Source organism: Schistocerca serialis, chromosome 4 (genome assembly GCF_023864345.2).
Source record: "Schistocerca serialis cubense isolate TAMUIC-IGC-003099 chromosome 4, iqSchSeri2.2, whole genome shotgun sequence".
Lineage (NCBI taxonomy): Eukaryota > Metazoa > Arthropoda > Insecta > Orthoptera > Acrididae > Schistocerca > Schistocerca serialis.
Window position 1 is genome coordinate 20,661,645 of NC_064641.1, and position 24,194 is coordinate 20,685,838.

The 24,194-nt window shown below is 40.7% G+C and overlaps 1 protein-coding gene across 1 annotated transcript in view; it reads left to right on the plus strand.

The window, feature by feature from the left end:
- LOC126473680 (solute carrier family 22 member 7-like) overlaps positions 1–24,194 on the plus strand; it is an 80,819-nt gene that overhangs the window by 11,742 nt on the left and 44,883 nt on the right. Inside the window, exon 2 of the mRNA XM_050100915.1 lies at positions 10,474–10,705. Within this exon, the coding sequence (XP_049956872.1) occupies positions 10,474–10,705 (232 nt within the window). The remainder of the gene's footprint in view (positions 1–10,473; positions 10,706–24,194) is intronic.

A 24,194-nucleotide genomic window follows, 5' to 3' on the forward strand; every position in this document is an offset into this window, starting at 1 on the left:
ACGGAAACTTTTTGATTGTCCCTTATATCTTTCAATTTCACTAAAAGGCATCCAGTTCATGCGTAATTTTATTTAGGTTATTGGTGGTTGTCAGAGCACTGAAAGACCTGAGTTGAAACAAGGCCCCCGGAGTAGACAACATTCCATTGGAACTACTGACGGCCTTGGGAGAGCCAGTCCTGACAAAACTCTACCATCTGATGAGCAAGATGTATGAAACAGGCGAAATACCCTCAGACTTCAAGAAGAATATAATAATTCCAATCCCAAAGAAAGCAGGTGTTGACAGATGTGAAAATTACTGAACAATCAGTTTAATAAGCCACAGCTGCAAAATACTAACACAAATTCTTTACAGACAAATGGAAAAACTAGGAGACGGCGACCTCGGGGAAGATCAGTTTGGATTCCATAGAAATACTGGAACACGTGAGGCAATACTGACCTTACGACTTAGACTTAGATTAAGGAAAGGCAAACCTACGTTTCTAGCATTTGTAGACTTAGAGAAAGCTTTTGACAATGTTGACTGGAATACTCTCTTTCAAATTCTAAAGGTGGCAGGGGTAAAATACAGGGAGTGAAAGGCTATTTACAATTTGTACAGAAACCAGATGGCAGTTATAAGAGTCGAGGGACATGAAAGGGAAGCAGTGGTTGGGAAGGGAGTGAGACAGGGCTATAACCCCTCCCTGATGTTATTCAATCTGTATATTGAGCAAGCAGTAAAGGAAACAAAAGAAAAATTCGGAGTAGGTATTAAAATCCATGGAGAAGAAATAAAAACTTTGGGGTTCGCCGATGACATTGTAATTCTGTCAGAGACAGCAAAGGACTTGGAATGGACAGTGTCTTGAAAGGAGGATATAAGATGAACATCAACAAAAGCAAAACAAGGATGATGGAATGTAGTCGAATTAAGTCGGGTGATGCTGAGGGAATTAGATTAGGAAATGAGAGACTTAAAGTAGTAAAGGAGTTTTGCTATTTGGGGAGCAAAATAACTGATGATGGTCGAAGTAGAGAGGATATAAAATGTAGACTTGCAATGGCAAGGAAAGCGTTTCTGAAGAAGAGAAATTTGTTAACATCGAGTATAGATTTAAGTGTCAGGAAGTCATTTCTGAAAGTATTTGTACGGAGTGTAGCCATGTATGAAAGTGAAACATGGACGATAAATAGTTTGGACGAGAAGAGAATAGAAGCTTTCGAAATGTGGTGCTACAGAAGAATGCTGAAGATTAGATGGGTAGATCACATAACTAATGAGGAAGTATTGAATAGGATTGGGGAGAAGAGAAGTTTGTGGCACAACTTGACCAGAAGAAGGGATCAGTTGGTAGGACATGTTCTGAGGCATCAGGGGATCACCAATTTAGTATTGGAGGGCAGTGTGGAGGGTAAAAATCATAGAGGGAGACCAAGAGATGAATACATTAAGCAGATTCAGAAGGATGTAGGTTGCAGTAGGTACAGGGAGATGAAGAAGCTTGCACAGGATAGAGTAGCATGGAGAGCTGCATCAAACCAGTCTCAGGACTGAACACCACAACAACAACAACAATTGGTGGTGGTGGGGGGGGGGGGGGGGGGGGGGGGGGAGGGGTGTCCGGACCCCCTGAACAGCCCCTTTGGCTACGTACTTGATCCATCGCAATGAAATATCAGTAAGTTTGTTAATATTTTCTTAGAACCCAGTCTCACTAAATGCAGTCATGCCACTATTATGAAATTCTCTCTTTCTTCAATAGGCCAGTCTGAAGATGCCTAAATAAAGATTATATGAGTCATTGGGAAATAATAAAAAAAAAAAAGGTTCTAACACTGGAAACAAGACTGCTTGTTTCTTCATATCATGCATACTTATTGCTGCACCACCCCCATTGTGAACTAGAAAGAGCTTTACTTTTAGTGTCTCATGTCCTAATCTAAATCCCTCGATATCACCTGATTTAATTCGACTACATCCCATTATTCCAGTTTTTCTACTGTTGATATTATATATGGCTAATTTTTTGGCGATAAGTACCAATAAAATTCTCTCAAGCTTCCAACTGCATCAAGTGGTTTAAAATATATGGATTTTAAACCACTTGATGCGGCTGAAAGCTCGAGAGAATTTTATTGTTGATATTACTTTTTTTCAAAAAAATGCCATCCATTCTGTCCAACTGCTCTTTGAAGTCCTTTGTAGTCTCAGACAGAATTACAATATCATCAGTCAACCTCAAAGTTTCGTACCTCTTCTCCTTAAACATTTATTCCCTCTTGAAATTTTCCCTTGGTTTCTTTTACTGGTTGCCCAATGTACAGATTGAACAACACCGGTGATAGGCTACAACCATGTCTCACCCCATTCTGAACCGTGCTTCCTTTCATATCCTTCATCTCCTGTAACTACAGTCTGGTTTCAGTACAAGTTTCAAAGATCCTATTCCTCCCTGTATTTTATCACTGCCTCTTTTCAGTACTTTGCGAGAATGTACTCCAGTCAACATTGTCAAAAGCTTTGATTAAATGCTATAAACAAAGGTTTGTTTGCTATTATTTAACCTATCTTCAATGAGAAGTCGTAGGATCAGTGTTGTCTCACGTGATACTACATACCTCCAGGAACCATACAGATGTCCCCCAAGGTCGGTTAAAATCAGTTATTTTATTCGTGTGTAAACAATTTGTGTAAGCATTTTGTAACCATGAATTATTAAACTGATAGTCCAGTACTATTCCACTTGTCAGCACTTGGCTTCTTTGGAACTGTAATTATTATATTCTTCTTGAACTCTGTGGATATTTTGCCTGTCTTGTGTATCTTGCACCTAGGGGCTTTTTATGGCTGACTCTCCCAAAGATCTCAGTAAATCTGAGGGAATGTCATCTACAACAGGGTTATTATTATTATTTATTTTCACTTTTGTCTTTCAGTTTTCTGCAAATTCTCATCTCTGAATAGTATCACTCAAACCTCATCTACATCATCTTTCCTTTCTGTAATACTGCCTTCGCATATGTTTTCCATGTATAAACTTGCTCTAAATTCCTTCCATCTTTCTGTGTTCCCTTCTTTGCTTAGTACAATGAGGTGACAAGTCATAGGATGCCTTCTAATATTGTATCGGAACTCCTTTTGTTCAGCGTAGTGCAACAACTTGACTGCCATGAACTCAACACATTGTTGGTAGTTCCCTACAGAAATCTTGAGCCATGCCACCTTTATAGCAATCAATAGTTGCAAAGGTGTTACCAGTGCAAGATTTTGTGTGTAAACTGACCTCTCAGTTACGTCCCATAAATGTTAGGTGGGATTCATGTCAGGTGATTTGGGGGGCCAAATCACTCACTCCAATTGCCAAGAATGTTCTTGAAACCAACCGCAAACAATTGTGACTCAGTGACATGACATAGGTGTGAACATGAGTTCTATAAATGGCTATAAATGGTTTCCAAGTAGCCAAAGACAGTCATTTCCAGGCAACGACCAGTTCAGTTGGACCAGAGGAACAAGTCCATTCCATGTAAATACAACTCACACCATTATGGAGCCACCACCAGCTTACACAGTGCATTGTTCAACATAAGCCCACGGCTTCGTGGGGTCTGTGTCACACTCAAAGCCTACCATCAGTTCTTACTAACTGAAACTGGGACTCTTCTGACCAGGCTATGGTTTTCCAATCGTCTAGGACCCAACAGATATGGTCACAAGCCCAGAAAAGTCACTGCAGGTGCTGTCGTGCTTTTAGCAAAGGCACTCGCGTTGGGTGTCTGCTGCTATAGCTCATTAGCATTGAATTTTGCCACACTATCCCAACACATACATTCATCATACGTCCCGTGTTGATTTCTGCGCTATTTCACATAGTCCTTGTGGTCTTTTACCACTGACAATTTTCACACATACACAGCTGCTCTCGATCGTTAAGCAAAAGCTGTCAGCCACTGGGTTGTCTGTAGTGAGAGACAATGCCTGAAATGTGCTATTCTTGGCACACTTTTAACACTGCGGATCTTGGAATACTGAATTCCCTAACGATTTCCAAAATGGATTGTCCCATTCATCTAGCTCCGACAACCATCCCACGTTGAAAGTGTGTTAATTCCCATCATGCAGTGATAATCACGTTGGAAACCTTTTCTCGAGTCACCTGCCCTTTATACCTTGTACACACAATACTACTAGCGTATGTATCTGCTTGCCAATTAAGCTGCTGACATTCATACAGCTGTTTCTCTGTTCCCAAAGGCTTTGTTTAAAATACATAGGCAGCATCTGTCTTTCTACATCCACACCTTCACACATACTCTGGAAGCCACCCTACAGTGCTTCGGGTAAGGTAGCCTGTACTACTATCTGTCATTTCCTTTCCTGTCCCACTCGCAAACGAGCAAGGGAAAAATGACTATATGTATGCCTCTGTACGAATCCTAATTTCTCTTATTTTATCTTCGTACTATTTAAGCAAAATTGATGTTGGCAGTAGTAGAATTGTTCAGCAGTCAGCTTCAAATGACTGTTATCTAAATTTTCCCAATAATGTTGCTTTAATAGAATATTGCCTCCCCTCCTGGGATTCCCATTAGAGGTTCCACAGCATCTCCGTAATATTTGTGTGTTGTTTGAACCTGCCAGTAACCAGTCTGTAAGCCCACCTCTGAACTGGTTGTCTTCCTTTAATCGAACGTGGTGCGGATCCCAAACACTCATGCAGTACTCAAGAATCAGTTTCCCTAGTGACCTATATGCATTCTCCTCCACAGATGAATCACATTTTCTAAAATTCTCTCAATAAACAGAAGTCAACCATTCATCAACCCCACTACAATCCTTATATGTTCATTCCATTTCATATCGCTTTGCAGCGTTATGCCTAGACATTTAATAAATGTGACTGTGTCAAGTAGGACACTAGTAGTACTATATTTGAACCTTGCAGGTTTGTTCTTCCCTAATCATCTGCGTTAACTTACCTTTTTCTACATGTAGAGCTAGCTTCACTTAATCACACCAACTAGAAAATTTGTCTAAGTCATCCTGAATCCTCCTACAGTCACTCAATGATGACACCTTCCTGCACATCACAGCTTCGTCAGCAAACAGCCGCAGATTGCTGCCCATCCTGTCCTCATGAACATTTATGCATATAGAAGATAACAGTGGTACTAACGCACTTTCCTTTGGCATTCCTGACAATGCCTATTTCCCCCGGTTAAGTTAGTTTGTACAGTTGCATTATTTCCAAGCCTTTCGTTTTTCCATATTGTATAAACACCATTGTTTTGGAATCAAAATGTTATTTTTTATGTAGTTGGGTTAGACCTATTTATCCATCTAGTTTCCTCATCTAGGCTCTGCACACATTATCATCGCACACACTCTCAGGGGCTGTAAATTCAATTCAGTATTCAGTAAAGAAGAAAAGGAAAGAAAGAAGTAGTAACAGACTATCGTGAAGATTCAGATAAATGTAATTCTATATATATGTAACATTCCTTTGTTGTCATCAGGAAAATGGGTTATGATAAATAAATAAATGCAGACTTTTTGTGAATCGTGTTTTCTTTGTCTCACAATGTACATAACCTAAGTCATTTGATTGAGATACAGGAGACATCTCAAATTGTGGTAAAATTTCACCATAAACAAAAAATAGCTGATGTTAACAGACAACTTCATAATAATCTTATAATACAATTTTGTTATCCATACATACAATAGAATCTAACACTTAACTACCCCTTTCGCAAATGATCATTTCACTCTATGAATCCTTCTACTAAATAGTAGCATTTCTCCCACAGAATTTGCTGCAGCCTCATTTTTAAAATTTCTGACTTCATATTAAATATGTGTTTCCTTGTTGAATATTGTCGTCCCCATATACTGTGGAATCCATGCACATAATTTCAACTGGTGTGTGGGTAGCATAAAATTACTTTTATTTCTTGTGTTACATGTGTGGTTAAAATGATTCTCCTCAAATAAGTTTTGCCTGCTGTATAGGAAGATTACAATTTCATAAATGTAACAGTTAGGATTTGGAGTTTCCAAAATAATGGGCAATAAGACTCTGTTTGTTGTGCAGTACACATGTACTGGACAATTTTCTTTTGCAATTTCAGTATTCGAGATACACTACTTAAACTTTCCAAAAAATTATTCCATACCTAATGACAGATTCAAAATAACTATGATCAGAAATTTTTCGTGTTCTCAAGTCAATCAAATTTGCTAGTATTTGCATTTGAAAGTCCCAAGTGCTTAGTTTATTTTTATAGGAAGTCAATATGTGTATTCCAGCTTAGGTTCTTGTCCACGTTTAGTCCCAGGAAATTGACCATGTCAACTTCTTTCACAAGTTGATTCTTATGTTGTATTTAAGTTCCACACATTTCGAATGTTTGGTTTTGAAATGTACCATATGTATTTTTGCAATGTTCAGTTTCAATCCACTTAACTAAACCAGTTTTCTAAGGTATCCAGTGTGCTTACGATGGAGCTCAGAATTTTTTCTGCATCTTCATCTTCAATTAAAACAAAATAATCATCTATAAACAGAACTGAGGGGGAACTTATATTTATGGGTAAGTCATTTACGTAGAATAAAAACAGGGCTTGCCTCAAACAGAGCCTTGAGGCACACCTTGTGATATTATACTCCATTTACAACAATAATTCACTGTATCTGAGGTGAGAGTTACCCTTTGTTATCTGTTGTTACCCATTGTTTTCTGATGTTAGCCCTTGTCCTTAATCCTGTATTTGTCTAATTTGTATAACTGCAAGTCATAGTTCATGGGGTCAAATGCTTTTATGAGATCACAGAAGATACCTGCAACTTTACTCCTCTGATCCAATGATTTGCCTATCTTTTCAATAATGTTATTCACTGCATCCAGAGTGTTTTTGCCTGGTTGAAATCCAAATTGGTTACTTATAATAATATCATTTTTAATATAAAGTTTTTCATCTGATTTCGAGTTACCTCCTATAACACTTTTGACAAGACTGGAAGAATAGAAATAGGCTGATAGTTTCCTATGTCTTCCCTCAACCCGTTCTTGAACAGAGGTCTGACTTCAGCATACTTCAAAACATCGTGAAAGCATCCCTGTTCAAAACACAGGTTGAATATTTTAGTTAGGGGAGGTACTATTATGCCACAAGCTGTTTTAATCACTTTAATGGGTAACCCATCCCACCCAGCAGAGTTTTTATTTTTTAATGATAACATTTTCCATGGTAAGACAGAGATTTAGGAACCAGGTTTTAAATTGTAAGACATTTCCATGGGCAGATGTGGACTCTGACCACAATCTATTGGTTATGAACTGTAGATAAAAACTGAAGAAACTGCACAAAGGTGAGAATTTAAGGAGATAGGACCTGGATAAACTGACTAAACCAGAGGTTGTACAGAGTTTCAGGGAGAGCATAAGGGAACAATTGACAAGAATGGGGGAAAGGAATACAGTAGAAGAAGAATGGGTAGCTCAGAGGGATGAAGTAGTGAAGGCAGCACAGAATCAAGTAGGTAAAAAGACGAGAGCTAATATAAATCCTTGGGTAACAGAAGAAATATTCAATTTAATTAATGAACGGAGAAAATATAAAAATGCAGTAAATGAAGCAGGCAAAAAGGAATACAAACGTCTCAAAAATGATATCGACAGAAAGTACAAATTGGCTAAGCAGGGATGGCTAGAGGACAAATGTAAGGATGTAGAGGTGCATATCACTAGGGGTAAGATAGATACTGCCTACAGGAAAATTAAAGAGACCTTTGGAGAAAAGAGAATCACTTGTATTAATATCAAGAGCTCAGGTTCTAAGCAAAGAAGGGAAAGCAGAAAGGTGGAAGGAGTATATAGAGGGTCTATACAAGGGCAATGTACTTGAGGACAATATTATGGAAATGGAAGAGGATGTAGATGAAGGTGAAATGGGAGATATGATGCTGCGTGAAGAGTTTGACAGAGCACTGAAAGACCTGAGTCGAAACAAGGCCCCGGGAGTAGACAACATTCCATTAGAACTACTGACGGCCTTGGAAGAGCCAGTCCTGACAAAACTCTACCATCTGGTGAGCAAGATGTATGAGACAGGCGAAATACCCTCAGACTTCTAGAATAATATAATAATTCCAATCCCAAAGAAACCAAGTGTTGACAGATGTGAAAATTACCAAACTATCATCCCCCAGGCTGTGGCTAAGCCATGTCTCCGCAATATCCTTTCTTTCAGGAGTGCTAGTTCTGCAAGGTTCGCAGGAGAGCTTCTGTAAAGTTTGGAAGGTAGGAGACGAGGTACTGGCAGAAGTAAAGCTGTGAGAACGGGGCGTGAGTCATGCTTGGGTAGCTCAGTTGGTAGAGCACTTGCCCGCGAAAGGCAAAGGTCCCGAGTTCGAGTCTCGGTCCGGCACACAGTTTTAATCTGCCAGGAACTTTCATATCAGCGCACACTGCGCTGCAGAGTGAAAATCTCATTCTGGAAATATCCCCCAGGCTGTGGCTAAGCCATGTCTCCACAATATCCTTTCTTTCAGGAGTGCTAGTTCTGCAAGGTTCGCAGGAGAGCTTCTGTAAAGTTTGGAAGGTAGGAGACGAGGTACTGGCAGAAGTAAATCTGTGAGGACGGGGCGTGAGTCGTGCTTGGGTAGCTCAGTTGGTAGATCACTTGCCCGTGAAAGGCAAAGGTCCCGAGTTCGAGTCTCGGTCCGGAACACAGTTTTAATCTGCCAGGAAGTTTCATATCAGTTTAATAAGTCACGGCTGCAAAATACTAACACGAATTCTTTACAGATGAATGGAAGAACTGGTAGAAGCCGACCTTGGGGAACATCAGTTTGGATTCCATAGAATTGTTGGAACACGTGAGGCAATACTGACCCTACGACTTATTTTAGAAGCTAGATTAAGAAAAGGCAAACCTACATTTCTAGCATTTGTAGACTTAGAGAAAGCTTTTGACAATGTTGACTGGAATACTCTCTTTCAAATTCTGAAGGTGGCAGGGGTAAAATACAGAGAGCGAAAGGCTATTTACAATTTGTACAGAAACCAGATGGCAGTTATAAGAGTCGAGGGACATGAAAGGGAAGCAGTGGTTGGGAAGGGAGTGAGACAGGGTTGTAGCCTCTCCCCGATGTTATTCGTTCTGTATATTGATCAAGCAGTAAAGGAAACAAAAGAAAAATTCGGAGTAGGTATTAAAATAAAAACTTTAAGGTTTGCCAATGACATTGTAATTCTGTCAGACACAGCAAAGGACTTGGAAGAGCAGTTGAATGGAATGGACAGTGTCTTGAAATGAGGATATAAGATGAACATCAACAAAAGCAAAACGAGGATAATGGAATGTAGTCGAATTAAGTCGGTTGATGCTGAGGGAATTAGATTAGGAAATGAGACACTTAAAGTAGTAAAGGAGTTTTGCTATTTGGGGTGCAAAATAACTGATGATGGTCAAAGAAGAGAGGATATAAAATGTGGACTGGCAATGGCAAGGAAAGCGTTTCTGAAGAAGAGAAATTCGTTAACATCGAGTATAGATTTAAGTGTCATTTCTGAAAGTATTTGTATGGAGTGTAGCTATGTATGGAAGTGAAACATGGATGATAAATAGTTTGGACAAGAAGAGAATAGAAGCTTTCGAAATGTGGTGCTACAGAAGAATGCTGAAGATTAGATGGGTAGATCACATAACTAATGAGGAGGTATTGAATAGAATTGGGGAGAAGAGGAGTTTGTGGCACAACTTGACTAGAAGAAGGGACCGGTTGGTACGACATGTTCTGAGGCATCAGGGGATCATAAATTTAGCATTGCAGCGCAGCGTGGAGGGCAAAAATTGTAGAGGGAGACCAAGAGATGAATACACTAAGCAGATTCAGAAGTATGTAGGCTGCAGAAAGTACTGGGAGATGAAGAAGCTTGCACAGGATAGAGTAGCATGGCGAGCTGCATTAAACCAGTCTCTGGACTGAAGACCACAACAACAACAACAACAACAGCATTTTCCATGTCCTTTATTGTGCTTTTTCTTAAATCCATAAGATACTCAGCTTCTTGGAGGATTCCAAAGGGATTTACTTTACTCTGATACTCTGCTATATCAACATCTGACTTTGCCACATTTATGAGGAATTCATTTAAACACACTGATATTTGAGCCAGGTTTACAATAAAGCTATCATCTATTTTAATCCTAGATATTTCATTACTACTAACTCTAATAGCTAACTTTGATTTGACAACAGACCACACTGCTTTTGTTTTACTTTTATGTTGTACCATGAACAGTAGCATGTTAATGTAACACGAGAAATAGTTCTTAGTAATGTGGACAGTTCCCTTTTTTGGATAGAGTCAAGTATTTCCGGTATTTCCTTTTCCACTGCTTTCTCATTCCTTGAGTATGAAGTGAGCACCTCACTGATGCCTCATGCTCATCCACAAATTTCTGCCTTGTTGCAGGGAAGGAGCCGCATTCAGCAAGTGCTTGATGTATAACCAGAGTGATGTGAGGGACTTCAGCAACAGGAGGGAACCTGTGAAGTGCCAGCATAGCTGGGAGTATGACAACACCTGGTTCTCACTTACAGCGACATCACAGATGAATTGGGTCTGTGACAACCAGCAGACTGTTAATACCATCTTGTTCTACTCACAGAATATTGGAGTGGCATTAGGCTTACTCTCTGGCTATGTAAGTGACATGTACGTAACTATTTTTCTCTTTCTCATTCCACTCATCATAAATAAACACTACTCCATTTGACAATAGTAACATGTATATACGCTAACCCAACAAGAAATGCAGGGTATCCACAAATGTCTACCCTGAAAACAAAACAATATAAATATTTCTTCATTGAATACAATAAATGAAACATGTGTTATACCACATATGCCTCTACTTATTAAGTTTTAAACCTTAGATAAACATTTAACCTATATAATACACTTCAACAATTAAGTCACTTCATGTGCACCCCTGGTAACATTCAAAATATCAAGCCAGTATTTAATCTCTTGCCCCACATTCTGCAACATGACTCGTGTGATTGTGCACATGGCATATCTGACATCAGAAACTGCTGTTTTGAACAGAATACCTTTCACATTTCCTCAAAGAAAGAAATCTCAGTGGGTAATGCCAGGTGATGTCGGGTGCCACAGAAATGGGCCATCACTGCCAATCTACCTGTTAGGGAAGATCACATTAAGAAAAATGCAGACTTCTAGAGCCTGATGAATGGGAGTTCCATCTTGCTGAAAGATGATAGTATCTTCCATATCCTATAGCCGCGAATGGTGTAATTCACCAACATGCCTAGGTAAACATATCCACTTACATTGCTTTCAAGGAAGAAAAATGGACCAGTCACAGATATACCCGCATCACACATTAACGTTTGGACTGTCCCAAATATATGATAAGAGTATTTTTCTGATACCCTGTTCTGGACATCAAGGCAGTTAACTGAGTCACAAACATGAAATGTGAGCTCATTGGAGAAACACACCAGCTTCGAGAAATCATTGTCATTATTCAAACAGTTCAGCATGTCCACTGCAAATTGATCATGTTTTGAGCAATCACCTGGTGGTAATGCCTTATCAGTTTGGACCTTGTACACATACAATTTAGGACGTTTACAAAACACTTTATGCACTGTACTCTTTGGCACTTGAAGCTCCCAGGATAGCTTGTCTAATCGAATTCTGTGGCAACCTCATGAATGCGGATTGAACTGCCTGCACTGTCTCCTCTGTCTTGAATGAGACACAGCTGTGCAACTTCATGGTGTCTCCAGTAGACATGTAACAAAAACAACATCTACCATCACAAATATAACTAACGTTTAATCTAGAAATCAGTGTGAACATTTATGGACACCCGGTACTATGCTAAAATATAATAGCGTGCCTAATTATAAATTAATACAATAGCTGAATTAATTTAAACTTACAGTTAGCTCTCACATAATGTCCACTGTCATGACATCTATTTGTGTATAGTTGTTTACTATTTATTTTGTCCCCTTTCTATACCACAGTATTTACATAATATCTATTTCAGCAACATTTTGTAACAAACAATCTTCTTTATTTGTTTGTTTTAATTGTAGCCAGTGCTCATTCAGTCTAAACTGCAGATAATGAAACATGTATAATCGTACATTTTCTGCTGTCTCATAAATGTATATATTGTAACAATTCTGAGAGACAAAGTCTTTGCATTGTTTCATCCATAATATGGCCATCTTTGTGAACAGTCTCCTATGTAGCAAAAACAGTTTGGTATCTATGCGGTGCTCTAAACTGTAGGCACACACACACACACACACACACACACACACACACACACACACACATATATATATATATATATATATATATATATATATATATATATATATATATATATATATAATGGAAGGAAACATTCCACGTGGGAAAAATTATATATAAAAACAAAGATGAGGTGACTTACCGAACAAAAACGCTGGCAGGTCGATAGACACACAAACAAACACAAACATACACACAAAATTCAAGCTTTCGCAACAAATTGTTGCCTCATCAGGAAAGAGGGAAGGAGAGGGGAAGACGAAAGGAAGTGGGTTTTAAAGGAGAGGGTAAGGAGTCATTCCAATCCCGGGAGCGGAAAGACTTACCTTAGGGGGAAAAAAGGACAGGTATACACTCGCACACACGCACATATCCATCCACACATACAGTATGTGTGGATGGATATGTGCGTGTGTGCGAGTGTATACCTGTCCTTTTTTCCCCCTAAGGTAAGTCTTTCCGCTCCCGGGATTGGAATGACTCCTTACCCTCTCCTTTAAAACCCACTTCCTTTCGTCTTCCCCTCTCCTTCCCTCTTTCCTGATGAGGCAACAATTTGTTGCGAAAGCTTGAATTTTGTGTGTATGTTTGTGTTTGTTTGTGTGTCTATCGACCTGCCAGCGTTTTTATATATATATATATATATATATATATATATATATATATATATATATATATAAAAAATGTCTGCTTGTGTCTTTGTATGTGCGGATGGATATGTGTGTGTGTGCAAGTGTATACCTGTCCTTTTTTCCCCCTAAGGTAAGTCTTTCCGCTCCCGGGATTGGGATGACTCCTTACCCTCTCCCTTAAAACCCACATCCTTTTGTCTTTCCCTCTCCTTCCCTCTTTCCTGACGAAGCAACCGTTGGTTGCGAAAGCTTGAAATTTTGTGTGTGTGTGAGTTTTTTTTTTTTTTTATTGTGCCTATCTACCAGCGCTTTCTCACTTGGTAAGTCATGGAATCTTTGTTTTTAATATATTTTTCCCATGTGGAATGTTTCTTTCTATTTTATTTATATAATTAATTTGAACCCAACAATTACGTTTGTTATTGTCACTGTTGCATTTCGAAATCTTTTCTGTCATCTTACTTTCTCTTTTTGTTTGTACAAGTAGTTTCACTTTGTATTCATCTTCCCTTTTTCCGTAATCTACCATACATTTTATCCTGCCTAAATATACTCAATAATACGTAATTTACTTCCAAACCATTAACTAAAAATTTTTAACGCCTTCAACATTACCGCTGCTATAAAATCCACTGTTCCCAGTTTACAAACATTTCGTGGAAACTCGTGAATACTATTTCACAGCTTCAGTTCCTTTCACCCATTAAACAACCATTTCAGCTATTTCCAACAACTTTCGTTTTATTTCCATTCCCGTGTTTTCCCACATAACCGATCATTTTTTAGCAGCTTCCCACAGGTTTTAACGTTATTATTTCTTCGTCAGACAATTGTTAGCCTCATTTTCATAATCTGCCAGCACATAACCAGTCCTTTGAATACATTTACACGCAGTTTTTTCGAAATTTTCCTGAATTTCCCCACCATTTAACGTGTTTTGGAGGCAACACAAGTACCTAACCTTTGTACCCATCGTTGTTCACCAACCTAAGTTCAGCACAGGATCAACATAGCTCATCTCAAACCAACACTTTTTCGACTTTTTTCACACCTTTATCTCTCCCTATATATTTTTATTTTTTTATTTTCACTTTAGCCTCATGTTACCCTTTCCACCTTCTAATACCATGTCAACCTCACACCATCCTTACAACGACCCCATTAAATTTTATTTACATTCCCTCCGCAAACATGCCTTCACCCTAGCCAGATTACGCTCCCATATTTTATTTACTCAGGCTTGTCTGACATTTGGCATTACCCCCAAAGGCCTTACACTTAAAGTTCCCATCTCTGGCTGTAATCCTTCTTTCCATTAGTCCCTAACCAGTTCCAAACTGCACAATCCATAGCCCTCACCCGCCTAATCCTTCACCTATACATCGACTCAGCCAATGAACACACCCGTCAACTCCTATCCCTAATTAAAGTCCTCAATCTTTCCTCTCCCACATCCACACCGGCTGTTCATAGCATCCTCCTACAGGCCAACCGCAAATTAGAACAGCATGCCACCCTCCACCTCAAAAAACTATCCAATCTCCTGGTTTCCCACCTCTGGAAAGGCAAGTCACTCACCCTCCACAACCTTTCCAACAAATCTCAACATCCTCTCATTGCACACAGACCCAGTCTCTCCCATCTACTTAATCTCCCACTTCCAGCTCCACTCCCCCCAACACCTCAAAAACTCTAGTCAACACAATCTAGAACCACAACACCACAATTCAGTAGTTAACCTTTCCTCCAAACCTCTCTCCCAATCCGAAACCTCTGTCCTATCCAAAGGCCTCACCTTCAGCCCCACTCCCAGATTCAACCAAACTGCCCTTGTCAAAGATTTACTGTCCTACACTCGTAGTCTCTGCTGGAAATATCACTTTGCCACGAAGAAAAATAATCCTGATCCCACTCCTAATGATCCAACTCCCCAAGACACTATCCAAATTGAACCCTGCCTGGACCAGTTCCGTCCTCCATCACAGTGGGACCTACCTCCTCTTCCTCAAAATCACCCTCTCCAAACCTTCCAGGAATTTCTCACTTCCAGCCTTGCCTCTCAATCTTTCTTGAAAAACCTTAATCCTACTCCCAACATCACCACAGCCAAAGCCCAGGCTATCCGTGATCTGAAAGCTGACCGATCCATCATCATTCTTCTGGCTGACAAGGGTTCCACGACTGTGGTACTTGATCGTCGGGAGTATGTGGCTGAGGGACTGTGTCAGCTTTCAGACAACATTACATACAAAGTTTGCCAAGGTAATCCCATTCCTGATGTCCAGGCGGAGCTTCAAGGAATCCTCAGAACCTTAGGCCCCCTACAAAACCTTTCACCTGACTCTATCAACCTCCTGACCCCACCGACACCTCGCACTCCTACCTTCTACCTACTTTCCAAAATTCACAAACTCAAACATCCCGGCCGCCCCATTGTAGCTGGTTACCAAGCCCCCACAGAACGTATCTCTGCCTACGTAGATCAACACCTTCAACCCATTGCATGCAGTCTCCCATCCTTCATCAAAGACACCAACTACTTTCTCGAACGCCTGGAATCCTTACCCTGTCTGTTACCCCCGGAAACCATCCTTGTAACCATTGATGCCACTTCCCTATACACAAATATCCCGCACGTCCAGGGCCTCGCTGCAATGGAGCACTTCCTTTCACGCCGATCACCTACCACCCTACCTAAAACCTCTTTCCTCATCACCTTAGCCAGCTTCATCCTGACTCACAACTTCTTCACTTTTGAAGCCCAGACATACCAACAATTAAAGTGAACAACCATGGGTACCAGGATGGCCCCCTCGTATGCCAACCTATTTATGGGTCGCTTAGAGGAAGCCTTCTTGGTTACCCAAGCCTGCCAACCCAAAGTTTGGTACAGATTTATTGATGACATCTTCATGATCTGGACTCACAGTGAAGAAGAACTCCAGAATTTCCTCTCCAACCTCAACTCCTTTGGTTCCATCAGATTCACCTGGTCCTACTCCAAATCCCATGCCACTTTCCTTGACGTTGACCTCCATCTGTCCAATGGCCAGCTTCACACATCCGTCCACATCAAACCCACCAACAAGCAACACTACCTCCATTATGACAGCTGCCACCCACTCCATATCAAACGGTCCCTTCCCTACAGCCTAGGCCTTCGTGGCAAGCGAATCTGCTCCAGTCCTGAATCCCTGAACCATTACACCAACAACCTGAAAACAGCTTTCGCATCCCGCAACTACCCTCCCGACCTGGTACAGCAGCAAATAACCAGAGCCACTTCCTCATCCCCTCAAACCCAGAACCTCTCACAGAAGAACCCCAAAAGTCCCCACTTGGACAGGATACTTCCCGGGACTGGTTCAGACTCTGAATGTGGCTCTCCAGCAGGGATACGACTTCCTCAAATCCTGCCCTGAAATGAGATCCATCCTTCATGAAATTCTCCCCACTCCACCAAGAGTGTCTTTCCGCCGTCTACCTAACCTTCGTAACCTCTTGGTGCACCCTATGAAATCTCCAAACCACCTTCCCTACCCTCTGGCTCCTACCCTTGTAACCGCCCCTGGTGTAAAACCTGTCCCATGCACCCTCCTACCACCACCTACTCCAGTCCTGTAACCCGGAAGGTGTACACGATCAAAGCCAGAGCCACGTGTGAAAGCACCCACGTGATTTACCAACTGACCTGCCTACACTGTGACGCTTTCTATGTGGGAATGACCAGCAACAAATTGTCCATTCGCATGAATGGACACAGGCAGACAGTGTTTGTTGGTAATGAGGATCACCCTGTGGGTAAACATGCCTTGGTGCATGGCCAGCACATCTTGGCACAGTGTTGCACCGTCCGGGTTATCTGGTTACTTCCCACTAACACCAACCTATCCGAACTCTGGAGATGGGAACTTGCCCTTCAATATATCCTCTCTTCCCGTTATCCACCAGGCCTCATTCTCCACTAATTTCAAGTTGCCGCCACTCATACCTCGCCTGTCATTCTACAACATCTTTGCCTCTGCACTTCCGCCTCGACCGACATCTCTGCCCAAACTCTTTGCCATTAATATGTCTGCTTGTGTCTGTATATGTGCGAATGGATATGTGTGTGTGTGCGAGTGTAGACCTGTCCTTTTTTCCCCCAAGGTAAGTTTTTCTGCTCACAGGATTGGAATGACTCCTTACCCTTTCCCTTAAAACCCATATCCTTTCATCTTTCCCTCTCCTTCCCTCTTTCCTGACGATGCAACCGTTGGTTGCGAAAGCTTGAAATTTTGTGTGTGTGTTTGTGTGTTTTTTTTATTGTGCCTATCTACCAGCGCTTTCTTGTTTGGTAAGTCATGGAATCTTTGTTTTTAATATATTTTTCCCATGTGGAATGTTTCTTTATATATATATATATATATATATATATATATATATATATATATATATATAGAGAGAGAGAGAGAGAGAGAGAGAGAGAGAGAGAGGGGGGGGGGAAACATTCCACATGGGAAAAATTGGTGATGTCTGGTGTCTGTATATGTGCGGATGGATGTGTGTGTGTGTGTGTGTGTGTGTGTGTGTGTGTGTGTGTGTGTGTTTGTGTGCGCAAGTGTATACCTGTCCTTTTTTCCCCCTAAGGTAAGTCTTTCCGCTCCCGGGATTGGAATGACTCCTTACCCTCTCCCTTAAAACCCACATCCTTTCGTCTTTCCCTCCCCTTCCCTCTTTCCTGATGACGCAACCTTGGGTTGCGAAAGCTTGAAATTTGTGTGTGTTTTTATTGTCTCTATCAACATACCGCTTTCTTGAGTTCTGGAAACGAACTGAGTCTCACAGGTTAGTGTTAGGACTGTAGGGTTAATGTGGAAGACTTTTCCTCAACATGTAGAATGTGGACTTCAACTGCGAAAATTTCAGTTGTCTTAGGGAAATCATTGACCATGAAACATTTTGAAGAAAGTCCATGTAGTATTGGCCTCCTACAATTGTTACCTGGGGTATTCTGTCTGTTGCTATTAGTTCATTCTTGCCATAACCTATAATCAGTATTAGGTTGCCTTGGAACTGTTGGCATAGGCATTATCTGGCCAATGAGAGAGCCAGGATGTTTCCATTGAGAGGACTGATATTTCAATTCTGCCTCAAAATCTTGAATACTTGTTTCACCTGTGGCAAAAATCTTATTTAAAACTAATCTTCCTCTATCTCACAACACTGAAGCAATTTTTGTACGATTTTCTTGACATTTGCTTTTTTGCTCTTTACTCAGATGATGAGGAACCCATTTTGCAGCGACTTCGCAGTAGTTTCTTAGTTATAGTTCTGAACAATGAAGAGTCAGACATGTTTGCTTCTTTTGCAATTTTGCTTCTGATATGTCGTGATATGTGATGCATGCTACTAACAAATAGATGCATCCAGGCAGTCAAAGAGCAGTGGAATTTTATTTATTATTATGAATGCTTACAGTAACAGCCACCTCCATGTATACTATCATAGTCACTAAGCAGTGCTTAGTTTGTTGTAATAGAATGACTCTGATGTAGTCGAAAATGTTCACATATGAAAATAGTCCATGACTGATGCACTCACAATGACTGGGCGATTTGGAAACGGTCGTTAGGCAGTGCACTATAACTGGCAGGTCACAGGCAAGGCTGCACTAAAGCCCAGTGTGTACTGTGCAATTGGAACATAGAACTCTGAGGAACTGTTTGGTGGTCAGAGTTAAGCTGAGAGAAACCATGAGCAGTGTTGTCATGTCAATGGATACTGAGCAGGTGGCATCCTAAAAAGCCATCCCATAGAAAAATTACAGGAAAATGTGGTGGTGGTGGTGGCATGCGACTGATGGAGGCAAGATGGTGCCAGCAGTAGCTGTGCTGTGTATGATAAGCATAATGCCCCCTGGTACCATGGTGGCTGCTGGGGCGTGGCCTCCATTATTGTGTTGCTGGCACATTGGTAGCGTGGCAACCAGCAATACATTGCTGTTTTGTGTTTGGTGGCTGGGTCATAGGCGACAAACAAGATGCGGTATCTCTCTTTCGTAAGGAGGAGCTGGTAGAGGCATCTCACTGTATGGATGCTGACAACAGCTGAGGGTGCAGCATCCCATCTTCCTCAAAGGAGAGATGGTAGAACCATCCTGGAGAACAAGTATGTCCTGAAGGGAGGAGGCATCACGTGGGCAGGATGACAAATCGAGGAACGGGTGCCAGCACCAGAGACCTAGACATGGAAATGGGGCCGAGGCATGGTGGCACCGAGGGAGCCACATAAAACCCTAGGTCTGCTGAGAACTGAGAACAGGGATGAGTGAATGGACCAAATAGACATGCATGGATGTCATCAAGAAAGGGCAACCAGGCCAGTGAAGATGACAGGACCTGGTGTGTTCAGGCATTTCAGTGCATGGTTTTCCCCGCAGCGTTCAATTTTTATGTAAGACTGCTAGTCACTACCTGTTTCATTTTCTCCCTCTATTTCATCTACATCTATATCTACATGGATACTCAGCAAATCACATTTAAGTACCTGGCAGAGGGTTCATCGAACCACCTTCACAATTCTCTATTATTCCTATCTAGTATAGTGTGCGGAAAGAATGAACATCTATATCTTTCCGCACAAGCTCTGATTTCCCTTATTTTATCGTGGTCAGCGTTCCTCCCTATGTAGGTCAGTGTCAACAAAATATTTTCTCATTCGGGGGAGAATGTTGGTGATTGGAAGTTCGTGAGAAGATTCCATCGCAACAAAAAACATCTTTCTTCTAATGATTTCCAGCCCAAATCCTGTATCATTTCTGTGACACTCTCTCCCATATTTCACAATAATACAAAACATGCTGTCTTTCTTTGAACTTTTTCGATGTACTCCATCAGTCCGATCTGGTAAGGATCCCACACCGCGCAGCAGTATTCTAAAAGAGGATGGACAAACGTTGTGTGAGCAGTCTCCTTAGTAGGTCTGTTACATTTTCTCAGTGTCCTGCCAATAACACTCAGTCTTTGGTTAGCCTTTCCCACAGTATTTTCTATGTGTTCTTTCCAATTTAAGTTGTTCGTAATTGTAATACGTAGGTATTTAGTTGAATCTACGGCATTTAGATTAGACTGATTTATCGTGTAACCGATTCAAATCATAATATCTCATCAAAACACAAATTATGAAAACTTGTGACGTTAGTTGAAAGCCTGGCTCACAACTTTTTCTTAACGCGTGGGAGCGATTCTGTTACAGATGCACATGCAGTCTGGGCAGAAGTTGTGAAATGGCTCTTGTATACATCAAAATAATGTTTTATGTACCTTTTACTATTTTGTGATCACAATCAGTCGACAGTGCAACATAATAATGCAGTAATTCCAATGTAAGTAACCTTCAACTAATCCAGTTTTATCTCTAAGATAGGTTTACATTGTTTTCATTTGTTATTGGCTACAATTACAGTTAAATAGATCATTCCTCACATTGGTTTTTGCTATAGGGCACCACCACCCCAAGGAACTTTCGCCACAAGGGGGGAAAAACAGCCAACACCTTGCGTAAACAACAACAAATGTAGTCAAAAAAGGAACAGCCGACTGAAGGTAAACCAGTCGATCAAAATTGATAGTGGCACTATTTCTGTAAATCAAAATCATTATTAACAGTGAGTGGTTGCTGTTTCTTGTGAGAAGCAACTTGTATTTATAGATATGTAGCTTAAGGTTCCACTGAACAGACTACCTGCAGGAAACTGAGTCTTGGAACGCTACATGAGGTAAATACATAGGTGTGATACTAGTTCAGTGCCTGTAAAAAGAACGTTCGATACCATGGTGTCATGTAGTTCTGTTACCTATCAATCATCAAGAATTGAAAAGCATTCATAATATATTGTAACAATGTAAATTATCTGAACTTTGCAAAGTTCTGTACATAATTCACCACTTAACGAGAATAATAAACTATTCTGAATACAAATATTTCACTGTACACTGTGGAGGACAAAAACCTAATAATAAGTTCAGACCAGGGTAGAGCTGTCTAACCCACTGACATATTTCAAATAACCCTAAGTTGGGAATGTCTGCCTGCATATCTGAGTGGTGAGCACTGCTGAGGAATTGGGTTCGATTCCTAGTACTGACAGGGATTTTTTTGTTGGTGGGAGGACTGGTACAGGATGCACTCAACCTCTTGAGGCCTACTGCAGAGCTACTCAACTGATTAAGTAGCAGTTCCAAGGTCTAGCAACCCGAAGAGAGATGTGCTGGCCACACGTTCCTCCATATAGCATCCAATTACACCAATGGCAGAGGATGACACGGCGGTCACTTGAGCCAAATTGTCCTGTCCAGAGCCAGAACACGGAATTTTACCTTTTTATAGGTCAGAAAAGCACTATTGTGTGACTACAGCTATAAAATGACAGGCGCCCAGTGAATGGAGTACGGAAGTGTTTCCGTCAAGTGAACGTGTTCAGTTATGTCTAGCCATGTGGTTTTGTCTGCCTCACATGCTGCTGTAGTTTGCTTACTAGCTTCAGAAATCAGTTTCAATATACGACTTTTAGCCTACTTTAATAGTGTAGTTTTACACTGTAAGCACTACAGAAAATTTTGCATTTCACATAATCAGACATGTACAGGAATTTAAATGTTGCCTGTTCTGCTGAAATCATACAGTTAGTATCAGACTTTTTAGCGTGACTGGTATTAACTGGAGCAAGTGAGTTAAAGCTATTGTTTTATGGCTGCATCCCCACAACACTGCACTTCTGACCTGTGGTCATCTGGAAAATTTTGATTCATTCGACTTTTCCCACCCTCTCTGACTTTACTGTCAGGTTCTTATTCTCCATACTATATCATTACCAACATGTTCCAGAAAACTGTGTGCAAAAGTGCAATTTTTCAAAGGGTCATATCTCAGGTTCTATTGATCACAGAAATAATAGGTCAGGTGTTTTCATAGCCCTTGGCCTAGCGGCCATTTGTATGACTATTGGAACAGTGGCTACAGTGCAGCTATCCTATAGCACAAGATCAATGTTAAAACATTTCACACTTCCTCCAGCCAAGGTACTTTTGCAAATCAGTTGCCCTTTCGAATTACGTGTGGCATAGGGTGGGCCTTAGGCGGCTTATAATAATTTCTATTTGTGGCAGGTCACCAAAATTTTTACCATATATTCTTAAGATAGTATTCTCAAGGAATATCAAAACTTTCTTTTATATCATTATCCCTTACCGAGGAGAAGAGGTTCAAAGTTACTGTACTTATGTAATATCCATATAATGAATACGTGGCAAGAGTTTAAGGGTCATCGCAAGGGTGCAGATGCCACCAAACATGATGTTTTTGATCAGCATTTTTTCACTAATAAAACTTCATGACGTGCAGCCCCTGTATAATGGGCACTTCTCACCTCTACAGATATGCCCAGGGTGGTACAGTAGATTCAAAAAATAGGCTAAAGAAGGTCTTAACATGCCTAAAAAGAACTTAAAATGACTGCCAAAATTATTTAAAACTGGAAAGACAGAAAATTCATTAAAATATTTCTAATAACTTTTTTACTCTTGTACAATGCAAATCATAAGCTGGGCATTTTCGACGACTTTTGATCAATGAGCAAATTATTAAGAAAAAATGTAAAGCAAACAATTTTGGGTTAACCTTATATTCTGCATACTTAATTACTTTTAATATGTGTCAAAGTATGTAAATGTGTGGAACTATAGAAATAAACTGTCAGAACATCACTGACCTACAGAATTCATTTTATGTAAGTTGCATATACTGCTGTAGCAGGGAAAGATGGGAACCAGCGGAAAAATTTCCTGCCTGAGCACAAAAAAGGTGAATATTTTCCTCTTAAAAAGACTCTGACAGAAAACTGGGAAACCAACTGCCTCAGACATTTCTCACTAAAAATTTTGGCATACGAACATATTCGCGCTTTTTGTGCTGAATGACAATAGCAGAGAGAGATGGGGACACCGAAAGAGAGAGGAGACAATGCCAGTTGGAGAAAAAGAGGGATGAGACATTGATGGTGGGAGAGAAAATGTGGCAAGGAAAGAGAAAGAGAGACTGATAAAGACAGTAACAGTGGGTGTTAAAGAGAGGAGATAATACTGGTCAGTAAGAGGCAGTGGCAGTAAGAGAGAAAGAGAGATGGGTTGAGATAGATGTAGTTGGAGAAAAAGAGAGATGAGACAGTGGAAATGAAAAATACAGTTAAGTGAGGTCCGTCCATACATAGGCTTGGGGGGGGGGGGGGGGGAGGGGGTCTACACCCTCTCAGACTGGTGACCTTTAACAAGCAGGTGTAGGGAAAGGTACATACTGTACCAAAATTTTAAGCATGTGGTTGCATGGGGAAAAGTAAGTTGAAGCCCTCTCTCTCTCTCTCTTCTCCCTCTCTGTCTGTCTGTCTGTCTCTCTCTCTCTCCCCCCCCCCCCCCCCCCCCCCCTCCCCAGAACTTTTTGAGCTGTCGAGATATGGTGGAGACAGAAGTAGTTGGGAAGAAAGACAAAAAGAGGCAGTGAAAGAGAGAGAGGAGACATTGGCAATGGGATATGTTGTAAATTAGTGGGAGAAAAAGGAGACAATTGGAGAGAGACATGTTTATATAGACAGTGAGAGTGAGAGCGAGATGGGACTACAAAGGCTTAACTTAAATACAAAGAGAAATGGGGTAAAAGGATTCAGAATGTTCCATGTCAAAGAGGCGCAAAATGTATGCATGCCAAAATTTTTTGTGAGGAAGGCAGAATGAGGATTGTGGCAGCTGGTTCCCAACTTTGCTGTGAGAGTCTTTTAAAGAGGAATATACTTGTCTCTTTTGTTATAACAAGAGCATTTTTCTGCTGGTACAGAGGTAAGTCCAAATTCTCCGATGCCCAGTCTAAACCCGCTTTCCAACATACTCTTTCTGAATAAAATTATCTGAACACCTCCACATAATACAAAATTGATGACTAGATGTCACGAGAGGTGGGCCTCCAGTATAAAGTACGGCTAGCTGTATCGTGTTGTCAGTAGAGAAACAGTAACAGCAGATGAGTCTGTAAGGGGAGGGCTCGGTGACTTCGATCACGGTCCAGTCAGTGAATGACATCTGTAACAAATCCATGAGGGACATTTCAGTCCTTCTAAGCTACCACAGTCAACTGTGAAGTGGAAATGCGAAGGAACATACACAGCTAAACCAACACCAG